The sequence below is a fragment of the Pistacia vera genome, unplaced genomic scaffold (assembly GCF_008641045.1).
Source record: "Pistacia vera cultivar Batoury unplaced genomic scaffold, PisVer_v2 Contig562, whole genome shotgun sequence".
NCBI classification, from domain to species: Eukaryota; Viridiplantae; Streptophyta; class Magnoliopsida; order Sapindales; family Anacardiaceae; genus Pistacia; species Pistacia vera.
In genome coordinates this window covers 152,053-179,033 of record NW_022196404.1, presented here as the reverse complement: position 1 = coordinate 179,033, position 26,981 = coordinate 152,053, and the positions used below count along the sequence as shown (strand labels likewise).

At 35.5% G+C, this 26,981-nt stretch overlaps 4 protein-coding genes across 4 annotated transcripts; 3 read left to right on the top strand and 1 right to left on the bottom strand.

Moving 5' to 3' along the window:
* Nucleotides 1-363: 363 nt before the first annotated feature.
* On the bottom strand, nt 364-24,066 carry LOC116108326. The gene is made up of 7 exons (XM_031394574.1): nt 24,011-24,066; nt 23,482-23,615; nt 2,371-2,450; nt 1,757-1,885; nt 1,395-1,457; nt 1,063-1,187; nt 364-704 (listed from the first exon to the last, which is right to left on the bottom strand). The coding sequence occupies exons 1-7, from the start codon at nt 24,064-24,066 to the stop codon at nt 512-514; spliced, it is 780 nt and encodes a 259-aa protein (XP_031250434.1). The 3' UTR covers nt 364-511.
* Nucleotides 7,858-19,989, top strand: LOC116108357 (translationally-controlled tumor protein homolog). Its single transcript, XM_031394605.1, has 5 exons — nt 7,858-7,958; nt 18,904-18,977; nt 19,162-19,290; nt 19,378-19,535; nt 19,684-19,989. Exons 2-5 carry the CDS (start codon nt 18,954-18,956, stop codon nt 19,799-19,801), a joined length of 429 nt encoding a protein of 142 aa, XP_031250465.1. The 5' UTR covers nt 7,858-7,958; nt 18,904-18,953; the 3' UTR covers nt 19,802-19,989.
* Nucleotides 14,775-15,603, top strand: LOC116108350 (SEC1 family transport protein SLY1). Its single transcript, XM_031394598.1, is given in 8 exon segments — nt 14,775-14,859; nt 14,976-15,026; nt 15,029-15,072; nt 15,105-15,252; nt 15,255-15,281; nt 15,284-15,346; nt 15,349-15,462; nt 15,465-15,603. Coding segments are annotated over 8 exon segments (609 nt in total). The 3' UTR covers nt 15,542-15,603.
* Nucleotides 23,991-26,821, top strand: LOC116108356 (SEC1 family transport protein SLY1). The gene is given in 4 exon segments (XM_031394604.1): nt 23,991-24,156; nt 24,607-24,702; nt 24,705-25,369; nt 25,371-26,821. Coding segments are annotated over 4 exon segments (1,842 nt in total). The 5' UTR covers nt 23,991-24,125; the 3' UTR covers nt 26,421-26,821.
* The last annotated feature ends 160 nt before the right edge of the window (nt 26,822-26,981 follow it).

Below are 26,981 nucleotides of genomic sequence, written 5' to 3'. Positions count from 1 at the left end.
AAAGTGAGAGGATTAAGATCAATCATGATAACTCTAAGAGGTTGGTTTGACAGTTAGAAATGTTTGCTCCCTTCATTGATTTCTTGGGTTCGAAACACCTTAGAGTCACTTATCATATTTATGATTTACTTAGGAATATTGGACTTGTAGACTATTCAATGGGTTTCAGAGATGAGTAAGTTGACCCTAACACTCTGGTTATTTAAAAAAAAAAAAAAAAAAAAAAAAAGATCAATTTTGACTAAAACGATAATTGGGGTTTTTTCAGATCATAGATGGAGAGCAAATAGCACCATTCTTCAACAATAACTTCACTAAACACTTGACATAAAAACATTATGCGAACAATTATTCTGAAAAGCATTCGTTCTAATCTTGTTCAGGCTACCTATCTTATTCTATTGAATGAATGTTAGACTGAATTTCATTCTAAGCCATGAAATGCCAATTATTATAATTCCGTGACCTAAGCAATGGTTTTACGTTCCTGAAAGACACTGCAAAGAGCACACTATACAACTGCCCGGAGTTCTCCAGTGAGCAAAGAACATTTTCTATGCTGTGACAAGATTTTAGGGACTCGGACAGCTTGAATTCTTGAGTCCAAGCCATTGACATTCGGTCCTGTGATCTCCTTAGCTGCATTCAGTAGTGTCTGCAAGATTTGCAGGGGATCACCGTGGCTGACAACCAAAATTGAGCACCTGCAGGAAAAACATAAAGTAAAAACAAATTTCAGTTAAGAAATAAAAAGAAAATATTATTTCAAATATTTTATTTAAATTTTTTAGAGAATCCAGATGGGAAACTCTTGCTATTACTTTTGAGTTGATGTGCAATTTGAAACGCAATGCAGTTATCAGGACTCAGCCATCCATGTGTTCTAGTCTACCTCACATAAACTGGCTTATAAACAGAATGCTGGAGATGACATTATCAGGATGTTTATTGACTTGCTTGATTATCGATATTTGAGCATCAAAACATGACTATACAAACGTTTAAAATCACAAAAATTCCCAGATCATCTATTCATAGTCCAAACAAACATGGATTAGTTACCCTTGAAATTCTGATTCAATCGACACCATAGCACTTGCAAGTCTAGAAGCCACATCATTGACACTTTCTCCGCCTTCTGGTCTCATAAATGGATCTTTCTCATCAAGAGCCCATATCTCTGCATACTGTTCATAAAAGGGAAGAAGAAATAAAGAAACTTTCAAATGCTAATTCATCAAATACTTAAGCACATGTTTTAATATAATAGATATAACCTATGTAAAAATTCTAGCTTCACATCACATTCTTGAATACCATTGTTACAATTTATGCAGCAGAAAAGACATAGCACTTGTATAGGAAATCAAATTTAAATTCCATTAGACACTTACTTTATCATGTGACATAAGTTCAAATGTAGGACCAAAGAAACGTTCCCGGAGATCTTCAATCACCTATTCAGCAGTATTCAGTTTATGATCGGTGCAATGGAAAACAGGACACAGAAGGAAGAAAATAAACCTACTCAATTTGTCGCCATCATGAGAATGCCTTGACTTTGTTATTTGATAATTTAATCAGGTCAAATCTGACATGAGATATCTTTTCGCTTCACATTGTGTCTATTACAATTGCTCATCTTTAGCCATTCATATATTAAGTACCAAGTGATTTTTCTTCTCTTGCATTTCAATGCAACATATAATCCAACTATCTCACAAAGATAGATCTTTCTGAGGGTAAAAGAGCTCACCTTACATTGAGGACCTTCAAATGGGATATTCAAAACAGATGCCACAACTTTAGCCGTGTGAGTTGTCCTGGAAAATGGAGAATAGCATATGCGGACATTTTCTAGTGGTATGTTATTTTCATTCAATTCCTGCAAATGTGAAACAATTAGTCTATATATGAAGTAAATAATTAAACTTTTCCTTTTTCATATTAATGAAAGATACATTATTCAGTACAGAGTGATGTGAAAATAGGACAGTCGGCATTGGGCAACAAAACTGACCAATGGAGCCAGCTGGAAGCTATTCTTCTTCATATTCATCTAAAAGTACCTACAGACAGTTAAAGCAGCTTTTTCTTGCAAAGTTGGTTCATCATATGTATATCATCCACTTAAGCTATTACTAATTATCCCCCAAGCAGACAACACTAGGTCCAATTTTAAACTTAACAACTAAACAATCTCCCTTCTGCATTCAATACTTGCTTCAAACAGATATCGATTCCAAATTCCAAACAGTAATTTACAGATACGTGGTCTGAAAAGAACATCTTCAATTAAAGGAAACTTGTAGACAATTCATCGAGGCAAATAACATCAATTTATGGCATGGGATGCATCAATGTAATTACCTTCAGGAATAATTCTCCAGCCAATTGAGCTTGATTGACACCTTCTGATGCCAATTGATACTCAGACGCGTTCCATTTTCCTATCATCCTTAATCACCATTATAACTCCCAGAAGATAACAAACAAATTTACTTTCATAGACGACATTCCCTTCTCCAGAAAACACTTTCAAGGCTTTTTTGCCAAAATAGATGTTCAAAAATCTCTCCCTTTATGCATACGAGGAACATAAAAATGGAATTTAAACTGAAAGAAACTTTAAAAAAACCCTCAAAAGCACACAACTAACAAGAATTCCCACTCAAATGAATATTAGTATCATCACACAAGCCATGAAAGGATACAAGACACTATCATCTAAAAGAACAATATATAAAAACTGAACTGTTAACAAACAATTATAATTTCAAAGATGATAATTTACTTCCATTAAAACCCTTTCAATTGCAATTGCAAAAAGCACTTTTACCCCTTTATACATGGAAATTTATACCACAAAAAAAAAAAAAAAAAAACCATTTCAAAATTATCGATGGGATTTGGCATTCAAATCACACTAGCAACCCCACTTCTAGTATCACTCAAGCATGACACAAACAGTACAATCTGAAAAAACGGTTTTAACTAAACTGGTGATTATTCATTCATTTCCTCGTACAGTCCAAAAGACAGTAACTGATTAAGATAAAAACAGACAGTAACTATGTTAAGTGTAACAAATGTGTAGCACTCAATGCGCATATGATTACACGTGATTTGATTAAACATGGTGGAGAGACGAACCAATGAGAACTACAAGTCCTTTCTCGTTTGGAATGCTTTTGCCGTGCCTTAGAACCCAGTACTTATTCCGAAAAACGGTGTCGTTGCCATGTTTACTCCCCGCTTTCAGCTTCTTCTTCTTCTTCTCTTGTGCTCTCTCTGCGTTACTTGTAATCACTAATCAGTGATATTGAGCTGCTTTTGGATCAAAAATATGTTTTCTTTATTTTTATTTTTAAAATATTTTTGTGTTTTATTTTATTTGGTTTCTGTTTAGTTATATAGAGGGATATTTTCGAGATTTAATTTTTACAAAAATTGTATTATTAGCGATAATTTTAATTATTTTATTTGGTTTCTGTCAGTTTTTAAATTTTTTTTACCAACCAAACACGTCCTTAATTAATTTTCCCATAAACTGAAAACACAAAATTAATCGAAAACAAAAATTCTGATTGGTCAGCTCAGACCTTCAGACGGTGGAAATAATTGATGACGTGTCACTCTAGTTTAAAATGAAAAATAAAAAACAAAAATTGAACGAAACACACCGCACGAAAACAATTTTAACATCTCCACCATTTTTGCCCCTTTCAAGTCTCTGCATCTGCACTCACCAAAAACTGAATAAAGAAAACTTCACTCAAATTCAGATTTCAACTCCCATGGCTCTCAATCTTCGCCAAAACAAACTGGTAACTTTCTCTTTCTCTTTAGATCTCTTATTGATCGATAACCTTAGCGCGTATAAAACAGAATTAATATGAACCCCACTTGTTTTTTTTTTTCTTTTTTATTATTTAACGAGAATCCTTTTTTATGGTTAATTTTAATGCGGATTGGAAGTTTCATTATGAAATACAAGAAGCTTGTTGTTTTATGTTGTGTTTCTGTTATCATGTTATTATTGTTGGTTGGCTAATTTAATTGAAATGTCTTTGAATCTGATATGTTAATTAAGATTATTGTGCACGGACTTTTACCAGAATTCCTTCGGTGTTTTAATCTTTTAATGCAGAATTGGAACTTTCAATATGATATACTAGAAGTTTAGTTGTTTAATTAAAACCCATGTTGGGTTTTTTGTTTAGGAAAATGTTATTTTATCTGATCTGGTAGTTGATATTTTTTTCTGTGCAGAATGTATACTAGAATGTTGAATCTGAATCAGCCTGTAATGCGACTGGGACGGCAAATGAAGAGTTTTATAAGATCTTGATCTATGATAGGTTTTGTCAAAACATTTTGTCACCGTTGATCCATGTTAAGGATCTTCGCAAACATGGGGTGACCCTTTATTTTCTGATTGATAAAGATCGTAAGCCTGTTCATGATGTGCCTGCTGTATATTTTGTTCAAGCAAATCAACAGAATATACAAAAATTATAGCTGATTCTTCGCTTCACTTTAGATAGTTTCCACCTGATTTTCGTCCTCAATACCTCGGCACTGCTTGAAGATTTGGCATCTGGGACATTGAATTCGGATTCGATTCAGAGGATCTCAAGGTCCATGATCAGTATTGGAGTTTGTGACTTTAGAGGATAATTTGTTTTCATTGGCTCAGAAGAGTAGTTAGTTCAGTTGAATGATCCAAGCTGGGGATAGAGAAATCGAGGAGATTATGAGAATTGTTGGTGGGTTGTTTTGTGTGTTGGCTACTCTAGGGGTGGTGCCGATCATAAGGTGTCCACGTGGTGGGCCGGCAGAGATGGTTGCTTCTGCATTGTCAAAATTGAGGGATCATTTGTTGTCTAAGAACAATTTATTTCTGAAGGTGGGAATTTTGTGAGCTCATTTCAGCGTCCGATTTTGTGTCTTTTTGACAGGAATTTTGAGCTTTCAGCTGGGATACAACATGATTTTCGATCAGGCCCCTTGTACATGATGTACTGGGTTGAAGCTTAACGATTGAGTGTGCAGGGTGAAAGGGTGGGATGAAGTCGTTTGAGTTAGACAGTTCAGATCCATTTTGGTGTGCAAATGGGTGGTTGGAATTTCCTGAAGTGGCAGTGAGATTGAGACTCACTGACCAAGTATAAAAGGATGTTGATGAAGTGAATAAGAGAACTGGGGACTGGTGGTGCTGAGTTCGATGGGACTGACTTAATTGGAAACACAAAGCACTTGATGAATGCAGTGAACTCGCTGCCTGAATTGACGGAGAGGAAGCAGGTGATTGAAAACACACAAACATTGCAACTGTATTATTGGTGAGATCAAGGAGAGGTCTCTGATTCTTATGCAAAAAAGAAAATGACATGCTGGTCAGAGGAGCATAGATCGAAGTGAACTGCTAGCTGTACTTAAAGGAAAAGGCATAAGATGGATAAATTGGGGTTGCAATTTTGTATCTAATTTCTTCAGAAACTATTAATCCGTCAGAAGTAGAGGCTGTGGAAGCAGCACTTAGGGAGGCTGAGGTTGATAGTAGTGCATTTCAATATGTAGAAGATGAAATCATTGAATGTCTCAATGGCATCAGCAAATTCCGCAAGTAGAAATAACATTGTTGATTGGGCAGAGAAACTATTATGGCAGTCAATCAGTGCTGTGACGGCTGGTGTGAAGAATCTATTATCTAGTGACAGGCAGCTGCATTGACAAGGACTGTGGAAGCTTTGATGGAGGGGAAACCAAATCCAGAAATTGATCCGTACCTCATGTTTGATCCTCGTGCTCCTAAGCCAGGCTCTGGTAGCAGCCATCTAAAGGGACCTTTTAAAGAAGCTATTGTTTTCATGATTGGTGGTGGTAACTATATGGAGTATGGCAGCTTGCAAGAGCTTGCAAAGCGTCAGCAGCCTATTAAGCATTTTATATATGGAACAACAGAGATTCTCACAGGAGCGGAGTTTGTTGATCAGCTTGCATCGTTGGGCCAGAAATGGGATTGGGCAACACAGGTGCCTCTTCAACCCATTAACACAGATACGTTTTAGTATATGCTTTTCAGTCTCTTTTTGTTATGGCTTACGCATCAAAAGGGGCCACTATTTGGTTGAGAAAATGCAGATTTTTAAGTGGAATATATATTTGAAGGCACACTATATGGTCGGTCTATGTGCCTGTTTTTTGTAATATCTCCTTGATCTTTCAAATGAGCTTGGGACCCTACTTAGTTTTTTGACTGTTTTAATTTTTTTATTTAGAAGATAGTTATTTGCTGTTGAAAAGCTTCTAAAATCCCCATTGAATTCGTTTGTTGAATATATCTGTTTCATTTGCTGTATTGAAATCATGACCTCAGAGAAGACTTGTTTGTTAATTTTTCCCCTATCAATATATGAGTGTTTATTCAGATTCAGTTGATAATACCTGTGTTTCTTCTTTTTCTGCTTATGTTGATTGGAAATCTTTAAAAAATGATATTTTATCTGTGTGAGAGAAGGCCGCCCCGAGGGGTGGGTAGATGGCATCTGCCTCGGGCCCCCCCCCCAAAAAAGAAGCTTTTGGGTCTAAAATTATTTTAAGATTTTTTTTTTAAATAGATTTACATAAATAACATTGGAGCTAAAAAAATTTATCATTTTTTATCCAAACCGGTTTAAAGGGCCCCAAAAAAACAGGAAAGACCCAAATTTATTATAATTTTTTTACATAAATTTATCAAAAAAACTATGTTTTATATTTTTCATTCACACCCTTAGATTAACTAAAATAGTTATTTAAATGTCTAAAATTTCAAAACACCCATTCAATTGCTAAAATGATGAAAACATTGCATCTCCACCCCTTTACACTGTCGTAGTGTTGCTATCGGTCAATTTTCTCACCAAAATCGATAAGATTTTTCACTTAAACATTTTCCAAATGTTTTCTCAGCCTTGATAACCCCCAATTTGGTCGATTTTTGCTGATTTTCACAACTCATTTTCATTCTTCATTGCATGTGATAGCCATTTTTGGCACCTATTCGCTGTCATTGACTTTTCCCGATACTACCATCTTCGTCCCCTCAGTCCCCTCTCTAAAACCCCTCACTTACCTAATCCTTGTAGCCCGCTGGTCACCATCTACCTCTCGCCCTTATAAGAAAGATGAGGTAATTTGTTTATATTATGAATTAAAAAAAATTTGGTTTTTAAACTTAATATAAAAATTTAATTAGTAATTTTGCATCTCAAAACACAAAAAAAAAAATAAATTTAAAATAATTTTTTAATATGGCTTATATTATTAAAGGACTCCGAAAATAACTCACAAATGTTCTTAGTCGGCAAGAGAGTCCCACTTTCATTCAAGTTAAGGAACTTTTCCGTTTTACATAAATTTTAACCATTGAACTCGCTTGAAAGCATGACACAGCAGAACCTCAAATTCCTCATCACCAATCACCATCCTCTCCAAGCTCCTCTGCTGGTTCATCACAGCCCCAACACTTCCATCTTGAATCTTCATTTTCACTCCCAAGACTCTGGAAGAGGTTTAGATGGACCTTAGCTTTTCTCAATTTCAATTTTTTTATTTATATATTCAATTAAATTACTTCAATATGTTCATTAATAAGCTATAAATATTTAAAAATTGATTTATTTTTATTCTTACATGTGGTCAACTAATAACTATTGTGTGGCCAAAACTCAATACACAAGCAATATTGGAATTTTAACATAAATGCAAGGCCAAATTCGTAATTTCATGGTTACAATCTTTGGCCCCACGTATAACACTCTTCACTATAAGTACTCACCGCCTCTGCCAGCGAAAGACACTCAAGACGCTCTCAATTTCTCTTATTTCTTTCTGAATCAAAATTTAACTCACAAACTTAATCAAATTATCACTCTTAACTAAAGATGTAGTTTACCAGGATCTTCTCACAGGTAAAAATCACTTTCTCAAAGTACCTTTTTGATGATTTTTATGGTATGAGAAACATATAATAATGGTATGTTAGTATTGAATGTTTATTTGATCTGTAATTCTCATGCAAGATTTTTTTTTTTTTTTTTGGGATAAATTTATTATCTTTACATAATAGGATGAAAAAGGTGTTTGTTTATTTAATTTTTTTACATAATTGTGAACTATTTTTTTTTTTTAATATTTTCTGATGTTTTCTGTTGGGCTGAGAATTAAATTTTTAGTTAAGGGTATTGCTTGATTTTTATGATTGAGAATATTGTAGTTTTGATTGGTGAGGTTGACGTTGTTTGTTTTTGTTTTTGTGTTTTTGTTGCTAAACTTTGTTGGGGTTGATCAACTTTCAGGTGATGAACTTCTCTCAGATTCATTCCCATACAAGGAAACTGAGAATGGAATGCTTGGGAAGTAGAGGAAAAGTTAGTTCTTAATCTCAATTTCTTTGATATTGTATCATGAACAATTTCCTATTTTGATTGTCTCTTGATATTGATGTCTTAGTTAGTTTTTGATGTTTTGACTAGAATTTAGATTTAGAACTCTTGAAAACTCGACGATGATTGTCCCTAAACTTTTCATATGATTAATGTCTTGGCAGTGGGTTTTTCAAGGAGCAGTTGATGTAGACATTGGGGCCAACCCTTCTGCAGAAGATGGCGGCGAAGATGAAGGTGTTGATGACCAAGCTATCAAGGTTGTCGACATTGTTGATAGTTCAGGCTTCAGGTAGGTGAATTGAATTGCTTTGGATGATTTACTGCTGAGGTTTCACTTGTATAGGTGTTCTAAATAGTTGAGTTTTGTGTTCACAGGAGCAACCTGCTACGACAAGAAGCAATTGTCACCTTCATGAAGAGGTACATTAAATTGCTGACACCAAAATTGGAGGCAGAGAGCAAGAGTTGTTTAAGAAGCATATCGAATCGGCAACCAAGTTCCTGCTATCTAAGCTCAGTGACCTTCAATTGTATGCCCTGCCTGTTCTTCAATTTGATACTGTCTTATAGGAGCAATAGTTGTCACATGATGCTTAATTCTCACATGATAAAATCTAAAGGTATATTTCGTGTAGAATATCGAATATCTTATCTAGTTGAGTTCTCATTGCAGTTTCGTGGGTGAGAGCATGCACGATGATGCGGGCGTGGTGTTTGCATACTACAAAGAAGGTGCAACCGATCAACTTTTCTGTACTTGGCGTACGGGTTGAAGGAAATCAAGTGTTGATCAAGTCTTCACAAGTCGGTAAAAGGATGGTCGTGTCCTGTAGTTTAGGCATTAAGTTTTATTAGCATTTTAGGTTTTTTACCTTAGTACCTAAGAATGGTTATAGTGTTTTAAACCCATTAAAGAGTCGCAGATTCAAACCAAAACTTATTATTATTACATTTACATGTTCTTTGATGATGAGGATATATATATACTTCATTCAGCTGAGGAATAAAAAAATGTACATTATATTTATTTCCTGGTGTTGCAGTATTTGATTTCGGCTTTAAATGAAAAGATCATGCTGAATGGCAATCAACTACATCCAATTTTTGCTTATTGATTGCTGCATGTTAAGCATTTTTGTTCGGTCAAGTGGTGAATATATACAGAGATTATAAGTATGGGGTGGGTGAGTAGATGCCAATATTCCCTTGTTCTTTTGATTGGAGAGACAGGGAACTGTTCTTTCATCTTGGTGGTCAGAAATAGAAGGGAATACGTTGAAAAAGAAGAAGAAAACGAGAAATAAAACAGATGGGTGCGTTTGGTTTATTATTTTGGGTAGGATTTTGGGGATAGTATTGATAGTTGGATAGGAGAGTATTACAATATAAAATTTAAATTTATGAAAAAGCCATCAAGGTTGGTAATTTAATAAACACCCTAATATATTAAATATTGTAAAATGTAAAACAACCCTACCACCTGCAGTACCAGATTTCGGCCACCACGCGCCCGAAAAATTGGATAACCACACATACTGGTTGGATCTAGCGGGTATCGATCGATATGGGATTTTCGGCCATATCCACCATGGATTGGTTGGAAAAGACCAGATCTAAGGCCGGATGTGGCCTTCGACGGTCGAAAAAGGCCATCTTTGGCCGTCAGCGATGGCCAAAGATATGGTCGTCGCTTGAATGCCAGATCTGGCCAGAAATGCCAGATCTGGCCATTACTGGCCATTTTCGGTGGTGTGTGACTGTTGTGACAGATTCTAGCTACCATCGGTTGGTTGCGAAATCTGGCAAGTATTGGTGGGTGGGGGGTGTTTTTTTTAGTTTAAACTTTTTTTGGGGGTTTAATGAAATTAATAAACTTGTGGGGTCTAAAAATACTTAAAAAAATAGACTATATTTTGGGAATAAACGTGCTAAAAAAATTTGAGAATAGGATTGAGAATATGGATAAAAACATAAGTCAAACGACCCATGCTATTTACCTTGAATTGGGTGTATTATGCCATGTCTTAAGAAAGGGTAATACTATACTTATAATAATACACAAACTTTAGCAATTGGGTAGGTAGGACATCGTAACGAGCAAACGAGACTCATTTGCGAGCTGTCACATTGGAATTGTAAGAGAAAGTTCGTATGATTGAGTTGGTGACCAATCTTTATTACTCAAAAATTATTAATCAAAACCATGGGCTTGGGACTGTATGACAAGACCTTAGCCATCTGGTGAGTTACCCAAAGGTCTTGTGTTCGAGTATAATGACTATTATACACATTATAAATACTGATTATTGTTCAATAAGTTGTTCAGTAGCTCTCGAGGATTAAACCCCGGTATAAAAATAATAAAATAATATTAATCAAGTAAGGTGTCTTAATTTAGCCTTAAAAAAGGGCTTTTTTTTTTTAAGGATCGGCTGTTCGGGCAGTTACGCGTACTTCAATAAGTCCTCATGATCTATTGAACACATCTCCACTTAAGCTATTACTAATTACCCCCCAAGCCAGGTCCAGTTTTAAACTTAACAACTAAACCATCTCCCTTCTGCATTCAATACTTACTTCAAACAGATATCGATTCCAATAAGGGTAGGATAATAATCTAAAAACTGAACCGAACCGATAACCGAACCAAAAATAGGTTTTTTTACAAACCGGTTTGGTTTTCAGTTTGAAAAAATTTCAAACCGGTTTTTACCCTAAATATAAAAGCAAAAAGATTTATATATAAAAATAATAAATATATGAATTAGGGACTTAAATGAAACATTGAAGAATTTTAAGAATTAAAGGAATTTTGAAAACCGGTTAACCGGTAACCGAACCGAAAATTCGATTCGGTTTACATTCGGTTTTTAACCGAAACCAGTCCGTTTTTGGTTTGGATTTTCTCTAAACGAAAAACCGGTTTGGTTTTCGATTTGGATAAACCGGTCGGTTAACCGGATTATCCCACCCCTAGATTCAAATTCCAAACCGTATACAAGATAACCTTGGTTGAAAGAACATCTTCAATTAAAGGAAAACTTGTAGGCAATTCATCGAGGCAAAATAACATCAATTTATGGCATGGGATGCATCAAATGTAATTACCTTCAGGAGTAATTCTCCAGCCAATTGAGCTTGATTGACACTTCTGATGCCAATAGATACTCAGGACGGGTTCCATTTTCCTATCGTCATTAAACACCATTAATAACTCCCAGAAGATAACTGATACGTTACAGGTCTTAAAACACTTGTAAACATGAGTGGACAAGGAATACAAGTCCTAAAACACTTGCTAATCGGTTGAATCAAAGAGTTTCATTCCAAGTCCTAAAACACTTGGATTGTGGAGTGTGGAAAACATGGAGGAGATTCGGCCCAAGCAAGTTCCAAGGGGAGAGAGAGCCAAGCAATTCGGCCCAAACCATTCCAAGTCCAAGCCCAACAAAGGAAGCTCAAGTCCACCAAGAGAGAAGCCCAAGTTGAAGTGAACCATTCGGCTCAATTTCATTCCAAAGGGGAAAGTCCACTGAACCCTTATTGGATCCATTTGTAAGATCTTCAAGGTCCAATCTTTACACCCTTATTAGTAGAATTGATAGGCTCATTGATCAAGTTTGGGCTAATAAGTGAGTTTTTTAACTAATGGGGTGGTTAAAGACATGAACCATAGGGATTCATGACCATTTTGCATTAAAGGGTATGGCCTTATTTTCTGAATTGAAGGCTTGTATATTTTGTGTAAATATTATAATTTTTATTTCTTGTATTGTATTTGTTGATTACTCTTTAACCTTGTAATTGCCTATATAAAGGCAACTATCCTAGTAAAAGTTAGTTCATGAAATATCAAAAATTTGGTTTAACCATTAGAGAACTTTGTGTTTCTTATTGAGATTTCTTTTCCAAGTCTTGACAAGGAGATTTGGTGGTGAATCGATTCAAGTGGTGGAGAATTCCTTTATGCTTGAAGTGTTCATTCTTGTCTTAACTAAAATTGCAAGTAAGTGTGACATTGCCTCTATTTGTGTTTAGCCGAATTAAGCTGAGTTTAGGGCATATTTGTGTGTTTGTTGTTGCAAAATGGTGTGGAATTGGATCAATAACTCCAGAAAACGCTTTCAAGTGGCATTTTTCCCAAATTAGATGGTCAGAAAATCTCTCCTTTCTGCATAAGAAAACACTTTCAAGTGGCAAATGCGCATATGATTAGCACGTGATTTGATTAAACAAGGTGGAGAGACGAGCCAATGAAGAAACTATAAGTCCTTTCTGTTTGGAATGCTTTTGCCGGCGCTTAGAACCCAGTGCTTGGTTCCGAAGAAAACGGTGTCGTTGCCATGTTTACTACCGCTTTTAGCTTCTTCTTTTCTTGTGCTCCCTCTGCGTTATTGTAATCAGTGACATTAAGGCTGCGTTTGGATAAAAAATATGTTTGTCTTTATTTATTTTTAAAAATATTTTTGTGTTTTGTATTTTATTTGGGTTCTGTTTAGTTAATATAGGAGGATATTTTCGAGATTTAATTTTTACGAAAAATGTAAACATTATAGCAATAATTTTAATTATTTATTGGTTTCTGTCCGTTTTAATTTTTTTTAACCAAACCAAACACAGTCCTTAATTTATTTTCCCATAAAATGAAAACACAAAAATAAATCGAAAACAAAAAATTCTGATGTTCAGCTTAGACATTTCAGACGGTGGAAATCAGTTGTGACGTGTACTCTGGTTAAAATGAAAAATAAAAAACAAAAATTGTACGAAACGCACCGCACGAAAACAATTTTACACTCTCCACCATTTGCCCTTACTTTCAAGTCTCTGCATCTACTCTCACCAAAAACTGAATAAAGAAAACTTCACTCAAATTCAGATTTCAAGCTCCCATGGCTTCAATCTTCGCCAAAAAAAACGGTAACTTTCTCTTTCTTTAGATCTCTTATTGATCGATAAACTTAGCGCGTATAAACAGAATTAATATGAACACCATTTGTTTTTTTTTTTTTTTATTATTTAACGAGAATCCTTTTTTTATGGTTAATTTTAATGCGGAATTGGAATTTCAGTATGAATATAGAAGAGCTTAGTTGTTTTATGTTGTTTTCTGTGATCTATGTTATTGTTGTTGGTTGGCATTTAATTGAAATGTCTTTGAATCTGATATGTAATTAAGATTATTGTGCACGACTTTTACCAGAATTCCTTCGGTGTTATAATCTTTTAATGCAGAATTGGAACTTTCAATATGATATACTAGAAGTTTAGTCGTTTAATTAAAACCTATGTTTGGTTTTTTATTTGAGGAAAATGTATTTTATCTGATCTGGTAGTTGATATTTTTTTCTGTGCAGAATGTATTACTAGAATGTTGAATCTGAATCAACCTGTGAATGCGAGGGACGGCAAATGTAGAGGTTTATAAGATCTTGATCTAGATAGGTTTTGTCACCGGTGATCCTGTTAAGGATCTTCGCAAACATGGGGTGACCTTTATTTTGATTGATAAAGGTCGTAAGCCTGTTCATGATGTGCCTGCTGTATATTTTGTTAAACAAATCAACAGAATATACAAAGAATTATAGCTGATTCTTCGGCTTCACTTATGATAGTTTCTACCTGAATTTTTCGTCCTCAATACCTCGGCACTGCTTGAAGATTTGGCATCTAGGACATTGAATTCGGATTCGATTCAGAGGATCTCAAAGGTCATGATCAGTATTTGGAGTTTGTGACTTTAGAGGATCATTTGTTTATTGGGTAGAAGAGTAGTTATGTTCAGTTGAATGATCCAAAAGCTGGGGATAGAGAAATCAAGGAGATATTGAGGAGATGGTGGGGGTTGTTTGTGTGTTGGCTACTGTAGGGGTGGTGCCGATCATAAGGTGTCACATGGTGGCCGGCAGAGATGGGTGTTCTGCATTGGATCAGAAATTGAGGGATCATTTGTGTCTAAGAACAATTTATGTTTGAAGGTGGAATTTTGTGAGCTCATTCAGCATCCGATTTTGTGTCTTTTGACAGGAATTTTGAGCTTTCAGTTGGGATACAACATGATTTTCGATACAGGCCACTGTACATGATGTACTGGGGTTTGAAGCTTAACAGATTGAGTGTGCAGGGTGGAAAAGGGTGGGATGAAGTTGTTTGAGTTAGACAGTTCAGATCCATTTTGGGTGGCAAATGGGTGGTTGGAATTTCCTGAAGTGGCAGTGGAGATTGAGACTCAACTGACTAAGTATAAGAAGGATGTTGATGAAGTGAAAAAGAGAACGGGGGGAAACTGGTGGTGCTGAGTTCGATGGGACTGACTTAATTGGAAACACAAAGCACTTGATGAATGCAGTGAACTTGCTGCCTGAACTGACGGAGAGGAAGCAGTTGATTGATAAACACACAAACATTGCAACTGTATTATTGGGTGAGATCAAGGAGAGGTCTCTTGATTCTTATGCAAAAAGGAAAATGACATGCTGGTCAGAGGAGGCATAGATCGAAGTGAAACTGCTAGCTGTACTTAAAGGAAAAGGCAGTAAGATGGTAAATTGCGGTTTGCAATTTTGTATCTAATTTCTTCAGAAACTATTAATCGTCAGAAGTAGAGGCTGTGGAAGCAGCACTTAGGGAGTCTGAGGTTGATAGTAGTGCATTCAGTATGTGAAGAAGATGAATTCCGCGAGTAGAAATAACATTGTTGATTGGGCAGAGAAACTACATGGGCAGTCAATCAGTGCTGTGACGGCTGGTGTGAAGAATCTATTGTCTACTGACAGGCAGCTAGCATTGACAAGGACTGTGGAAGCTTTGATGGAGGGGAACCAAATCCAGAAATTGATCCGTACCTCATGTTGATCCTCGTGCTCCTAAGTCAGGCTCTGGTAGCAGCCACCTGAAGGGACCTTTTAAAGAAGTATTGTTTTCATGATTGGTGGTGGTAACTATATGGAGTATGGCAGCTTGCAAGAGCTTGCCAAGCGTCAGCAGTATTAGCATGTTATATATGGAACAACAGAGATTCTCACAGGAGTGAGTTTGTTGATCAGCTTGCATCGTTGGGTCAGAAGATGGGATTGGGCAACACAGGTGCCTCTTCAACCTGGTAACACAGATACGTTATGTATATGCTTTTCAGAGTCTTTTGTTTGATGGCTTACGCACCAAAAGGGGCCACTAGTGGTTGAGAAAATGCAGATTTTTGAGTGGAATATATATTTGAAGGCCAACTATATGGTCGGTCTATGTGCCTGGTTTTGTAATATCTCCTTGATCTTTCAATGAGCTTGGGACCCTACTTATTTTTGACAATTTAGAAGAACGTTTTAACTTTTATTATAGGAGATAGGTATTGCTGTTGAAAAGCTTCTAAAATCCCATTGAATTCTGTTGTTGGAATTATCTGTTTCATTTGCTGTAATTGAAATCATGACCCAGAGAAGACTGTTTGGATTTCTTATTTTATAATTCATGTTTTAGTAGTATTATGATTTTAATTCATGTTTAAGTAGTATTAAGATTTCAATTCATGTTTTAATAGTATTAGCATTTTCAGTTCATTGTTTTAGTAGCATTAGGATAGTACAGAAATTGATATAAAAAAGTCACTGCAAAATTAAGTGATCAAATTCGACAAGAAGAGGAAGAATATAATCCTGAGAATGATAGTACGGAATTACCAAAAGTTTCATACTAAGAAGCTCTAAATATGTTTGAGAAGCTAGAAATATTTTGACTTAAACAAAAACGTGTCCATGCTAACAACTTATTACGTACCCACAAGATAAAAAATGTAGTAATAACTCTAAAGCATCAAACATTGTCCAAAACAACTTTAGATAAATATTTTATTTCGTCTTAAGCATTTAATATAACATATAACATATATTTTTTTGTAACATACATATAGTTATTACTATGTAGAGACAAGTTTCTTAAGACAGAACCTAAAAAAATTATAACTTATTACAATGTGAAATTTGTTCTTATTTAAAACTGGTCTAAGTGGGAATCAGAATTTTTTATGACTACATAGAAGTTATTCCTATATAAAGTATCTATATAAAGAGGTTATATTTTATGTGTAATTAATGTGCAAATATCGTGAAATTTTTAATGTACAAATTAATTATAAACTATTCATCTTTATCAATTTAGGGGTGTTGAAAAATCAATATTGATATAATACTCTATGCTTTTAACCTATCATTACATTCATATTACAACTTGGTAAGTTTTTGAGAGCCAAATCATGCTGTAAGCAAATTGAGTCCAATAAAAACATATTGAATTTTCATGTGCTAGCTAGCCATATGGGTCATTCTTATTGAAAACAAATATGAGTAATGCTACAGTCACCGAAAGTAGTGAACCGAACTCATGCACCGAATGACGTAACGTAATTCTGACCGTTGATTAATATTAATTCATAATTAATCAACGGTCAGGATTTCGCCATATCATTCAGTGAATGAATTCGGTGCGCTACTTTCGGTGACTGTATTATTTTCCAACAAATATATGGGTAGTAAAAAAATAGTGGTCTCAAGGTCAAAATAGTAGAATAAGTTCTTCTAGTCTCACCAAGATATTTAATGGAAGGATAATACTAGCCTCACTAACACCTCTCACTAACCCCATGAGTCAACTTGCAATTGACTTGGTCAGGCGGGACTCATTATTGAACAGGCAAACCCCATGCGAGATGACTAATTGTGAGCTGACATATGGCATTTATAAGAAAAATTAGTGAGTATAGTATTACTCTTAATGGAATACGTCTCTACGCAATGGATATTCTTAGCCACTTGTAAAACTAAGCTAACCATTATTCATTTTCTTGCTTTATCTTTTTATAGTAGCCCACTTGAAAAATGGGTTTCCATTGCTTCTAATTGAACCCAATCTGATTCTTTAGACTTAGGATCCTTGGTCAACTTAATTATTTATAGATTTTGGTGCAATCATTAAGAGATTATCCTCATAAGAGTCTAGCATAGGAATCTACCATCACAACTCCCCATTTAAACCCTAGATACTCAAATTGAAAAATAAGACTTTGTGTTTATCCACATTATCTTTCTATTTAGCCCTAACCATCTAAACTAGGGGTGTTCGGTTCTGGGTACCCTACACTTTTTGCTGGAACCGGAACCGGAACCGGAACCGACAGTTCCTTGAAATTTAGAACCAGAACCGGAACCGACGGTTCCGGTTCCTAGGTACCCAGAACCAGAACCTGTAACAACGGTTCCGGTTCCGGTTCTAGGTACCCTGTAAAATTACATGACCCCCCAAAAGTTTTTAAAATGGCAAAAAAACTTTAAAAACTTACAAATACCCCCCCACCTGGCACTTGTTAACAAAAATAAAATTACAAATTATAAATTCAAAATTACAAACTCCATTATTTTGTAAAGGTAGATTCTCAAAAGTCAAACCAACTTACTTTAAATGTTATGAAATATAAATATAAATGTATTCACATTATTTTTTCTACAAAAGTTTATATTAATTCCCCTAATCTTTAATTTTATTTTATATTAGTCTCGGTTCCTTGTTCCTGGTTCCTAACTATAGGAACCGGAACCGGAACCGCACAGTAACGGTTCCAAAAATTTGGAACCGGAACTTATCCATTGACGACTGGTTCTGGGTAGGAACCGGAACTAAACCCAGGGTACCCACCGATTCCGGTTCCGGTTCCAACCGGTTCTTTTGAACACCCCTAATCTAAACTACTCATTGATAGATAGTCTTAACTTTCATATACACTACAATTCTCACTAATATTTCCAAAAATTTATTGTAATTTTTTTTTGCACCTCGAAAAATCTTCAAACATTTTAACATAAGTATTCCTCGTCCTAGATTATATATGTAAATAGAAAAAATTTCAATTTTTTTATTTATATATTCAATTAAATTACTTCAATATGTTCATCTAATAAGCTATAAATATTTAAAAATTGATTTATTTTTATTCTTACATGTGGGTCAACTAATAACTATTGTGTATTTATAATCCATCTTTGGTATCAAACTTTTTAACGTGTGAATGAGAAGTTGATGACTAGTCACTAACTTAACAAATGCAAAATCAAAGCTCGTAGCTAGATATCAATCTTTGATTGGAACATTAAAAAATTCAAAATACCCATAATAGAGAGTATATACCCTCTCTATGTCATAATATTAGAACTAATTAAATTTATTATTATGAGAAGATTATAATTTAATAGATGTGTAATTATAAGAATTAATGTTTTGATTTCTTATTTTATAATNTTTTTTTTTTTTAAATATATTTTCTGATGTTTTCTGTTGGGCTGAGGATTAAATTTTGAGTTAAGGGTATTACTTGATTTTTATGATTGAGAAGATTGTAGTTTTGATTGGTGAGTTTGACGTTGTTTTGTTTTTGTTTTTGTGTTTTTGTTGCTAAACTTTGTTGGGGTTGATCAACTTTCAGGTGATGAACTTCTCTCAGATTCATTCCCATACAAGGAAATTGAGAATGGAATGCTTTGGGAAGTAGAAGGAAAAGTTAGTTCTTAATCTCAATCTTCTTTGATATTGTATCATGAACAATTTCCTATTTTGATTGTCTCTTGATATTGATGTCTTAGTTAGTTTTTTGATGTTTTGACTAGAATTTAGATTTACTGAACTCTTGAAAACTCGACGATGATTGTCCCTTAACATTTTCATATGATTAACGTCTTGGCAGTGGGTTTTTCAAGGAGCAGTTGATGTAGACATTGGGGCCAACCCTTCTGCAGAAGATGGCGGCGAAGATGAAGGTGTTGATGACCAAGCTATCAAGGTTGTCGACATTGTTGATACTTTCAGGCTTCAGGTGGGTGAATTGAATTGCTTTGGATGATTTACTGCTGAGGTTTCACTTGTATAGGTGTTCTAAATAGTTGAGTTTTGTGATTCACAGGAGCAACCTGCTTACGACAAGAAGCAATTTGTCACCTTCATGAAGAGGTACATTAAATTGCTGACACCAAAATTGGAGGCAGAGAAGCAAGAGTTGTTTAAGAAGCATATCGAATCGGCAACCAAGTTCCTGCTATCTAAGCTCAGTGACCTTCAATTGTATGCCCTGCCCCTTGTTCTTCATATTGATACTGTCTTATAGGAGCAATAGTTGTCACATGATGCTTAACTTCTCACATGATAAAATCTAAAGGTATATTTCGTCGTAGAATATCGAATATCTTATCTAGTTGAGTTCTCATTGCAGTTTCGTGGGTGAGAGCATGCACGATGATGGCGGCGTGGTGTTTGCATACTACAAAGAAGGTGCAACCGATCCAACTTTTCTGTACTTGGCGTACGGGTTGAAGGAAATCAAGTGTTGATCAAGTCTTCACAAGTCGGTAAACGGATGGTCGTGTCCTGTAGTTTAGGCATTAAGTTTTATTAGCTATTTAGTGTCTTTGTTTACCTTAGTACCTAAGAATGGTTATAGTGTCTTTTAAACCCATTTAAAGAGTCGCAGATTCAAACTCAAAACTTATTATTATTACATTTTACATGTTCTTCTGATGATGAGGATATATATATATATATATACTTCATTCAGCTGAGGAATAAAAAAATGTACATTATATTTCATTCCTGCTGTTGCAGTATTTGATTTCGGCTTTTCAATGAAAAGATCATATTCAGCTGGGGAATAAAAAAATGTACATTATATTTCATTCCTGCTGTTGCAGTATTTGATTTCGGCTTTTAAATGAAAAGATCATGCTGAATGGCAATCAACTACATCCAATTTTTGCTTATTGATTGCTGCATGTTAAGCATTTTTGTTCTGGTCAAGTGGTGATAAATTATCAGAGATTATCAGAGTATTGGGGTGGGTGAAGTAGATGCCAATATTCCCCTTGTTCTTTTGATTGTGGAAGAGACAGGGAACTGATTCTCTTCCATCTTGGATGGTCAGAAATAGAAGGGAATACGTTGAAAAAGAAGAAGAAAACGAGATAAATAAAACAGCAATGGGTGCGTTTGGTTTATTATTTTGGGTAGGATTTTGGGGATAGTATTTGATAGTTGGATAGGAGAGTATTACAATATAAAATTTAAAAATTTATGAAAAAGCCATCAAGGTTTGGTAATTTAATAAACACCCTAATATATTAAAATATTGTAAAATGATAAAAACACCCCTACCACCTGCAGTACCAGATTTCGGCCACCACCGCCGCCGAAAAATTGGATAACCACACATACTGGTTGGATCTAGCGGGTATTCGATCGATATGGCATTTTCCGGCCATATCCACCATGGATCTGGTTGGAAAAGACCAGATCTAAGGCCGGATGTGGCCTTCGACGGTCGAAAAAGGCCATCTTTGGCCGTCAGCGATGGCCAAAGATATGGTCGTCGTTGACTGCCAGATCTGGCCAGAAAATGCCAGATCTGGCCATTACTGGCCATTTTCGGTGGTCGTGTGACTGTTGTGACAGATTCTAGCTACCATCGGCGTTGGTTGCCGAAATCTGGCAAGTATTGGTGGGTGGGGGTGTTTTTGTTAGTTTTTAAACTTTTTTTTGGGGGTATTTAATGAAATTAATAAACTTGTGGGGTCTAAAAATACTTAAAAAAATAGACTAATATTTTGGGAATAACGTGCTAAACAACATTTGAAGAATAGGATTGAGAATATGGATAAAAACAATAAGTCAAACGCACCCATGCTATTTACCTTGAATTGGTGTATTATGCCATGTCTTAAGAAAGGGTAATACTATACTTATAATTTAATATCACAAACTTTAGCAATTGGGTAGGTAGGACTCGTAACGAGCAAACGAGACTCATTTGCGAGCTGTCACATTGGAATTGTAAGAGAAAGTTCGTATGATTGAGTTGTGAGCCAATCTTTATTACTCAAAAAATTATTAATCAAAACCATTGGGCTTGGGACTGTATGACAAGACCTTAGCCATCTGGGTGAGTTACCCAAAGGTCTTGTGTTCGAGTATAATGACTACTTATCACATTTATAACTTACTTGATTCATTGTTCAATAAGTTGTTCAGTAGCTCTCGAGGATTAAACCCCGGTTATCAAAATAAATAAATAAATTATTAATCAAGTAAGGTGTCTTAATTTAGCCTTAAAAAAGGGCCTTTTTTTTTTTTTTAAGTAATCGGCTGTTCGGGCCAGTTTACGCGTACTTCAATAAGTCCTCATGATCTATTGAACACATCCTCCACTTAAGCTATTACTAATTACCCCCCAAGCCAGGTCCAGTTTTAAACTTAACAACTAAACAATCTCCCTTCTGCATTCAATACTTACTTCAAACAGATATCGATTCCAATAAGGGTAGGATAAATAATCTAAAAACTGAACCGAACCGATAACCGAACCAAAAATTAGGTTTTTTTACAAACCGGTTTGGTTTTCAGTTTGAAAAAATTTTCAAACCGGTTTTTACCCTAAATATAAAAGCAAAAAGATTATTATATATAAAATAATAAATATATGAATTTAGGGACTTAAATGAAACATTGAAGAATTTTAAGAATTAAAGGTAATTTTGAAAACCGGTTAACCGGTAACCGAACCGAAAATTCGATTCGGTTTACATTCGGTTTTTAACCGAAACCAGTCCGATTTTTGGTTTGGATTTTCTCTAAACCGAAAAACCGGTTTGGTTTTCGATTTGGATAAACCGGTTCGGTTAACCGGATTATCCCACCCCTAGATTCCAAATTCCAAACAGTAATTTACAAGATAACCTTGGTCTGAAAGAACATCTTCAATTAAAGGAAACTTGTAGGCAATTCATCGAGGCAAAATAACATCAATTTATGGCATGGGATGCATCAAATGTAATTACCTTCAGGAGTAATTCTCCAGCCAATTGAGCTTGATTGACACCTTCTGATGCCAATAGATACTCAGGACGGGTTCCATTTTCCTATCGTCATTAAACACCATTAATAACTCCCAGAAGATAACTGATACGTTTACAGGTCTTAAAACACTTGTAAACATGAGTGGACAAGGAATTACAAGTCCTAAAACACTTGCTAATTCGGTTGAATCAAAGAGTTTCATTCCTTTCATTCCAAGTCCTAAAACACTTGGATTGTGGAGTGTGGAAAGCATTGGAGGAGATTCGGCCCAAGCAAGTTCCAAGGGGAGAGAGAGCCCAAGCACTTCGGCCCAAACCATTCCAAGTCCAAGCCCAACAAAGGAAGCTCAAGTCCACCAAGAGAGAAGCCCAAGTGTTGAAGTGAACCCATTCGGCTCAATTCTCATTCCAAAGGGGAAAGTCCACTTGAACCCTTATTGGATCCATTTGTAAGATCTTCAAGGTCCAATCTCTTACACCCTTATTAGTAGACTTGATTAGGCTCATTGATCAAGTTTTGGGCTAATAAAGTGAGTTTTTTCAACTAATGGGGTGGTTAAAGACATGAACCATAGGGATTCATGACCATTTTGCATTAAATGGGTATGGCCTTATTTTCTGAATTGAAGGCTTGTAATTTTTGTGTAATATTTATTAATTTTTATTTTCTTGTATTGTATTTGTTGATTACTCTTTTAACCTTGTAATTGCCTATATAAAGGCAACTATTCTCCTAGTAAAAGTTAGTTCATGAAATATCAAAAATTTGGTTTAACCATTGAGAGAACTTTGTGTTCTTATTGAGATTTCTTTATCCAAGTCTTGACAAGGAGATTTGGTGGTGAATCGATTCAAGTTGGTGGAGAATTCCTTTATGCTTGAAGTGTTCATTCTTGTCTTAACCTAAAATTGCAAGTAAGTGTGACATTGCCTCTATTTGTGTTTAGCCGAATTTAAGCTTGAGTTTAGGGCATATTTTTGTGTTGTTTGTTGTTGCAAATTGGTTGGAATTGGATCAATAACTCCAGAAAACGCTTTCAAGTGGCATTTTTTCCCAAATTAGATGGTCAGAAAATCTCTCCCTTTCTGCATAAGAAAACACTTTCAAGTGGCAAATGCGCATATGATTAGCACGTGATTTGATTAAACAAGGTGGAGAGACGAGCCAATGAAGAAACTACAAGTCCTTTCTCGTTTGGAATGCTTTTGCCGTGCCTTAGAACCCAGTACTTGTTCCGAAACAACGGTGTCGTTGCCATGTTTACTACCGCTTTTAGCTTCTTCTTTTCTTGTGCTCCCTCTGCGTTACTTGTAATCAGTGACATTAAGGCTGCGTTTGGATAAAAAATATGTTGTCTTTATTTATTTTTTTAAAAATATTTTTGTGTTTTGTATTTTATTTGGGTTCTGTTTAGTTAATATAGGAGGATATTTTCGAGATTTAATTTTTACAAAAATTGTATTATTAGCGATAATTTTAATTATTTTATTTGGTTTCTGTCCGTTTTTAATTTTTTTTAACCAAACCAAACACGTCCTTAATTTATTTTCCCATAAACTGAAAACACAAAATTAAATCGAAAACAAAAAATTCTGATTGTTCAGCTTAGACATTTCAGACGGTGGAAATCAGTTGATGACGTGTCACTCTGGTTTAAAATGAAAAATAAAAAACAAAAATTGTACGAAACGCACCGCACGAAAACAATTTTAACATCTCCACCATTTTTGCCCCTTTCAAGTCTCTGCATCTGCTCTCACCAAAAACTGAATAAAGAAAACTTCACTCAAATTCAGATTTCAAGCTCCCATGGCTCTCAATCTTCGCCAAAAACAAACTGGTAACTTTCTCTTTCTCTTTAGATCTCTTAATTGATCGATAAACTTAGCGCGTATAAAACAGAATTAATATGAACACCATTTGTTTTTTTTTCTTTTTTATTATTTAACGAGAATCCTTTTTTTATGGTTAATTTTAATGCGGAATTGGAAGTTTCAGTATGAAATACAAGAAGCTTAGTTGTTTTATGTTGTGTTTCTGTGATCTATGTTATTGTTGTTGGTTGGCTAATTTAATTGAAATGTCTTTGAATCTGATATGTTAATTAAGATTATTGTGCACGGACTTTTACCAGAATTCCTTCGGTGTTTATAATCTTTTAATGCAGAATTGGAACTTTCAATATGATATACTAGAAGTTTAGTTGTTTAATTAAAACCCATGTTTGGTTTTTTGTTTGAGGAAAATGTTATTTTATCTGATCTGGTAGTTGATATTTTTTTCTGTGCAGAATGTATTACTAGAATGTTGAATCTGAATCAGCCTGTGAATGCGACTGGGACGGCAAATGTAGAGGTTTATAAGATCTTGATCTATGATAGGTTTTGTCACCGTTGATCCATGTTAAGGATCTTCGCAAACATGGGGTGACCCTTTATTTTCTGATTGATAAAGATCGTAAGCCTGTTCATGATGTGCCTGCTGTATATTTTGTTCAAGCAAATCAACAGAATATACAAAGAATTATAGCTGATTCTTCGGCTTCACTTTATGATAGTTTCCACCTGAATTTTTCGTCCTCAATACCTCGTGCACTGCTTGAAGATTTGGCATCTAGGACATTGAATTCGGATTCGATTCAGAGGATCTCAAAGGTCCATGATCAGTATTTGGAGTTTGTGACTTTAGAGGATAATTTGTTTTCATTGGCTCAGAAGAGTAGTTATGTTCAGTTGAATGATCCAAAAGCTGGGGATAGAGAAATCGAGGAGATTATTGAGAAGATTGTTGGTGGGTTGTTTTGTGTGTTGGCTACTGTAGGGGTGGTGCCGATCATAAGGTGTCCACATGGTGGGCCGGCAGAGATGGTTGCTTCTGCATTGGATCAGAAATTGAGGGATCATTTGTTGTCTAAGAACAATTTATTTTCTGAAGGTGGGAATTTTGTGAGCTCATTTCAGCATCCGATTTTGTGTCTTTTTGACAGGAATTTTGAGCTTTCAGTTGGGATACAACATGATTTTCGATACAGGCCACTCGTACATGATGTACTGGGGTTTGAAGCTTAACAGATTGAGTGTGCAGGGTGAAAAGGGTGGGATGAAGTCGTTTGAGTTAGACAGTTCAGATCCATTTTGGGTGGCAAATGGGTGGTTGGAATTTCCTGAAGTGGCAGTGGAGATTGAGACTCAACTGACAAAGTATAAGAAGGATGTTGATGAAGTGAATAAGAGAACGGGGGGAACTGGTGGTGCTGAGTTCGATGGGACTGACTTAATTGGAAACACAAAGCACTTGATGAATGCAGTGAACTCGCTGCCTGAATTGACGGAGAGGAAGCAGGTGATTGATAAACACACAAACATTGCAACTGTATTATTGGGTGAGATCAAGGAGAGGTCTCTTGATTCTTATGCAAAAAAGGAAAATGACATGCTGGTCAGAGGAGGCATAGATCGAAGTGAACTGCTAGCTGTACTTAAAGGAAAAGGCAATAAGATGGATAAATTGCGGTTTGCAATTTTGTATCTAATTTCTTCAGAAACTATTAATCCGTCAGAAGTAGAGGCTGTGGAAGCAGCACTTAGGGAGGCTGAGGTTGATAGTAGTGCATTTCAATATGTGAAGAAGATGAAATCATTGAATGTCTCAATGGCATCAGCAAATTCCGCAAGTAGAAATAACATTGTTGATTGGGCAGAGAAACTATATGGGCAGTCAATCAGTGCTGTGACGGCTGGTGTGAAGAATCTATTATCTAGTGACAGGCAGCTAGCATTGACAAGGACTGTGGAAGCTTTGATGGAGGGGAAACCAAATCCAGAAATTGATCCGTACCTCATGTTTGATCCTCGTGCTCCTAAGACAGGCTCTGGTAGCAGCCAACTAAAGGGACCTTTTAAAGAAGCTATTGTTTTCATGATTGGTGGTGGTAACTATATGGAGTATGGCAGCTTGCAAGAGCTTGCAAAGCGTCAGCAGCCTATTAAGCATGTTATATATGGAACAACAGAGATTCTCACAGGAGCGGAGTTTGTTGATCAGCTTGCATCGTTGGGACAGAAGATGGGATTGGGCAACACAGGTGCCTCTTCAACCCATTAACACAGATACGTTTATGTATATGCTTTTCAGTCTCTTTTGTTTGATGGCTTACGCACCAAAAGGGGCCACTATGTGGTTGAGAAAATGCAGATTTTTAAGTGGAATATATATTTGAAGGCACACTATATGGTCGGTCTATGTGCCTGGTTTTTGTAATATCTCCTTGATCTTTCAAATGAGCTTGGGACCCTACTTAGTTTTTGACAATTTAGAAGAACGTTTTAATTTTTATTATAGAAGATAGGTATTTGCTGTTGAAAAGCTTCTAAAATCCCCATTGAATTCTGTTGTTGGAATATATCTGTTTCATTTGCTGTAATTGAAATCATGACCTCAGAGAAGACTTGTTTGTTAATTTTTACCCCTATCAATATATGAGCGTTTATTCAGATTCAGTTGATGATACCTGTGTTTCTTCTTTTTCTGCTTATGTTGATTGGAAATCTTTAAAAGATGATATTTTATCTGCGGGAGACAAGGCCGGGCCAAGGGGTAGGGCCCCCAAAAAAAGGTTTCGAAAAGGGGGTCTAAAATTATTTTAAGATTTTTTTAAATAGATTT

Coding starts and splice junctions, on each gene's coding strand:
- LOC116108357 (XM_031394605.1), top strand. CDS start 18,954: ATGCTTTGGGAAGTAGAAGGAAAA. Junction 18,978..19,161: donor TTTGGGAAGTAGAAGGAAAA/GTTAGTTCTTAA, acceptor ACGTCTTGGCAG/TGGGTTTTTCAAGGAGCAGT. Junction 19,536..19,683: donor AAGCTCAGTGACCTTCAATT/GTATGCCCTGCC, acceptor TTCTCATTGCAG/TTTCGTGGGTGAGAGCATGC.
- LOC116108326 (XM_031394574.1), bottom strand. CDS start 24,066: ATGCAGAGACTTGAAAGGGGCAAAAATGGTGGAGATGTTAAAATTGTT. Junction 1,188..1,394: donor AACTTATGTCACATGATAAA/GTAAGTGTCTAA, acceptor TTTTATGAACAG/TATGCAGAGATATGGGCTCT. Junction 705..1,062: donor ATTGAATCAGAATTTCAAGG/GTAACTAATCCA, acceptor TTTTTCCTGCAG/GTGCTCAATTTTGGTTGTCA.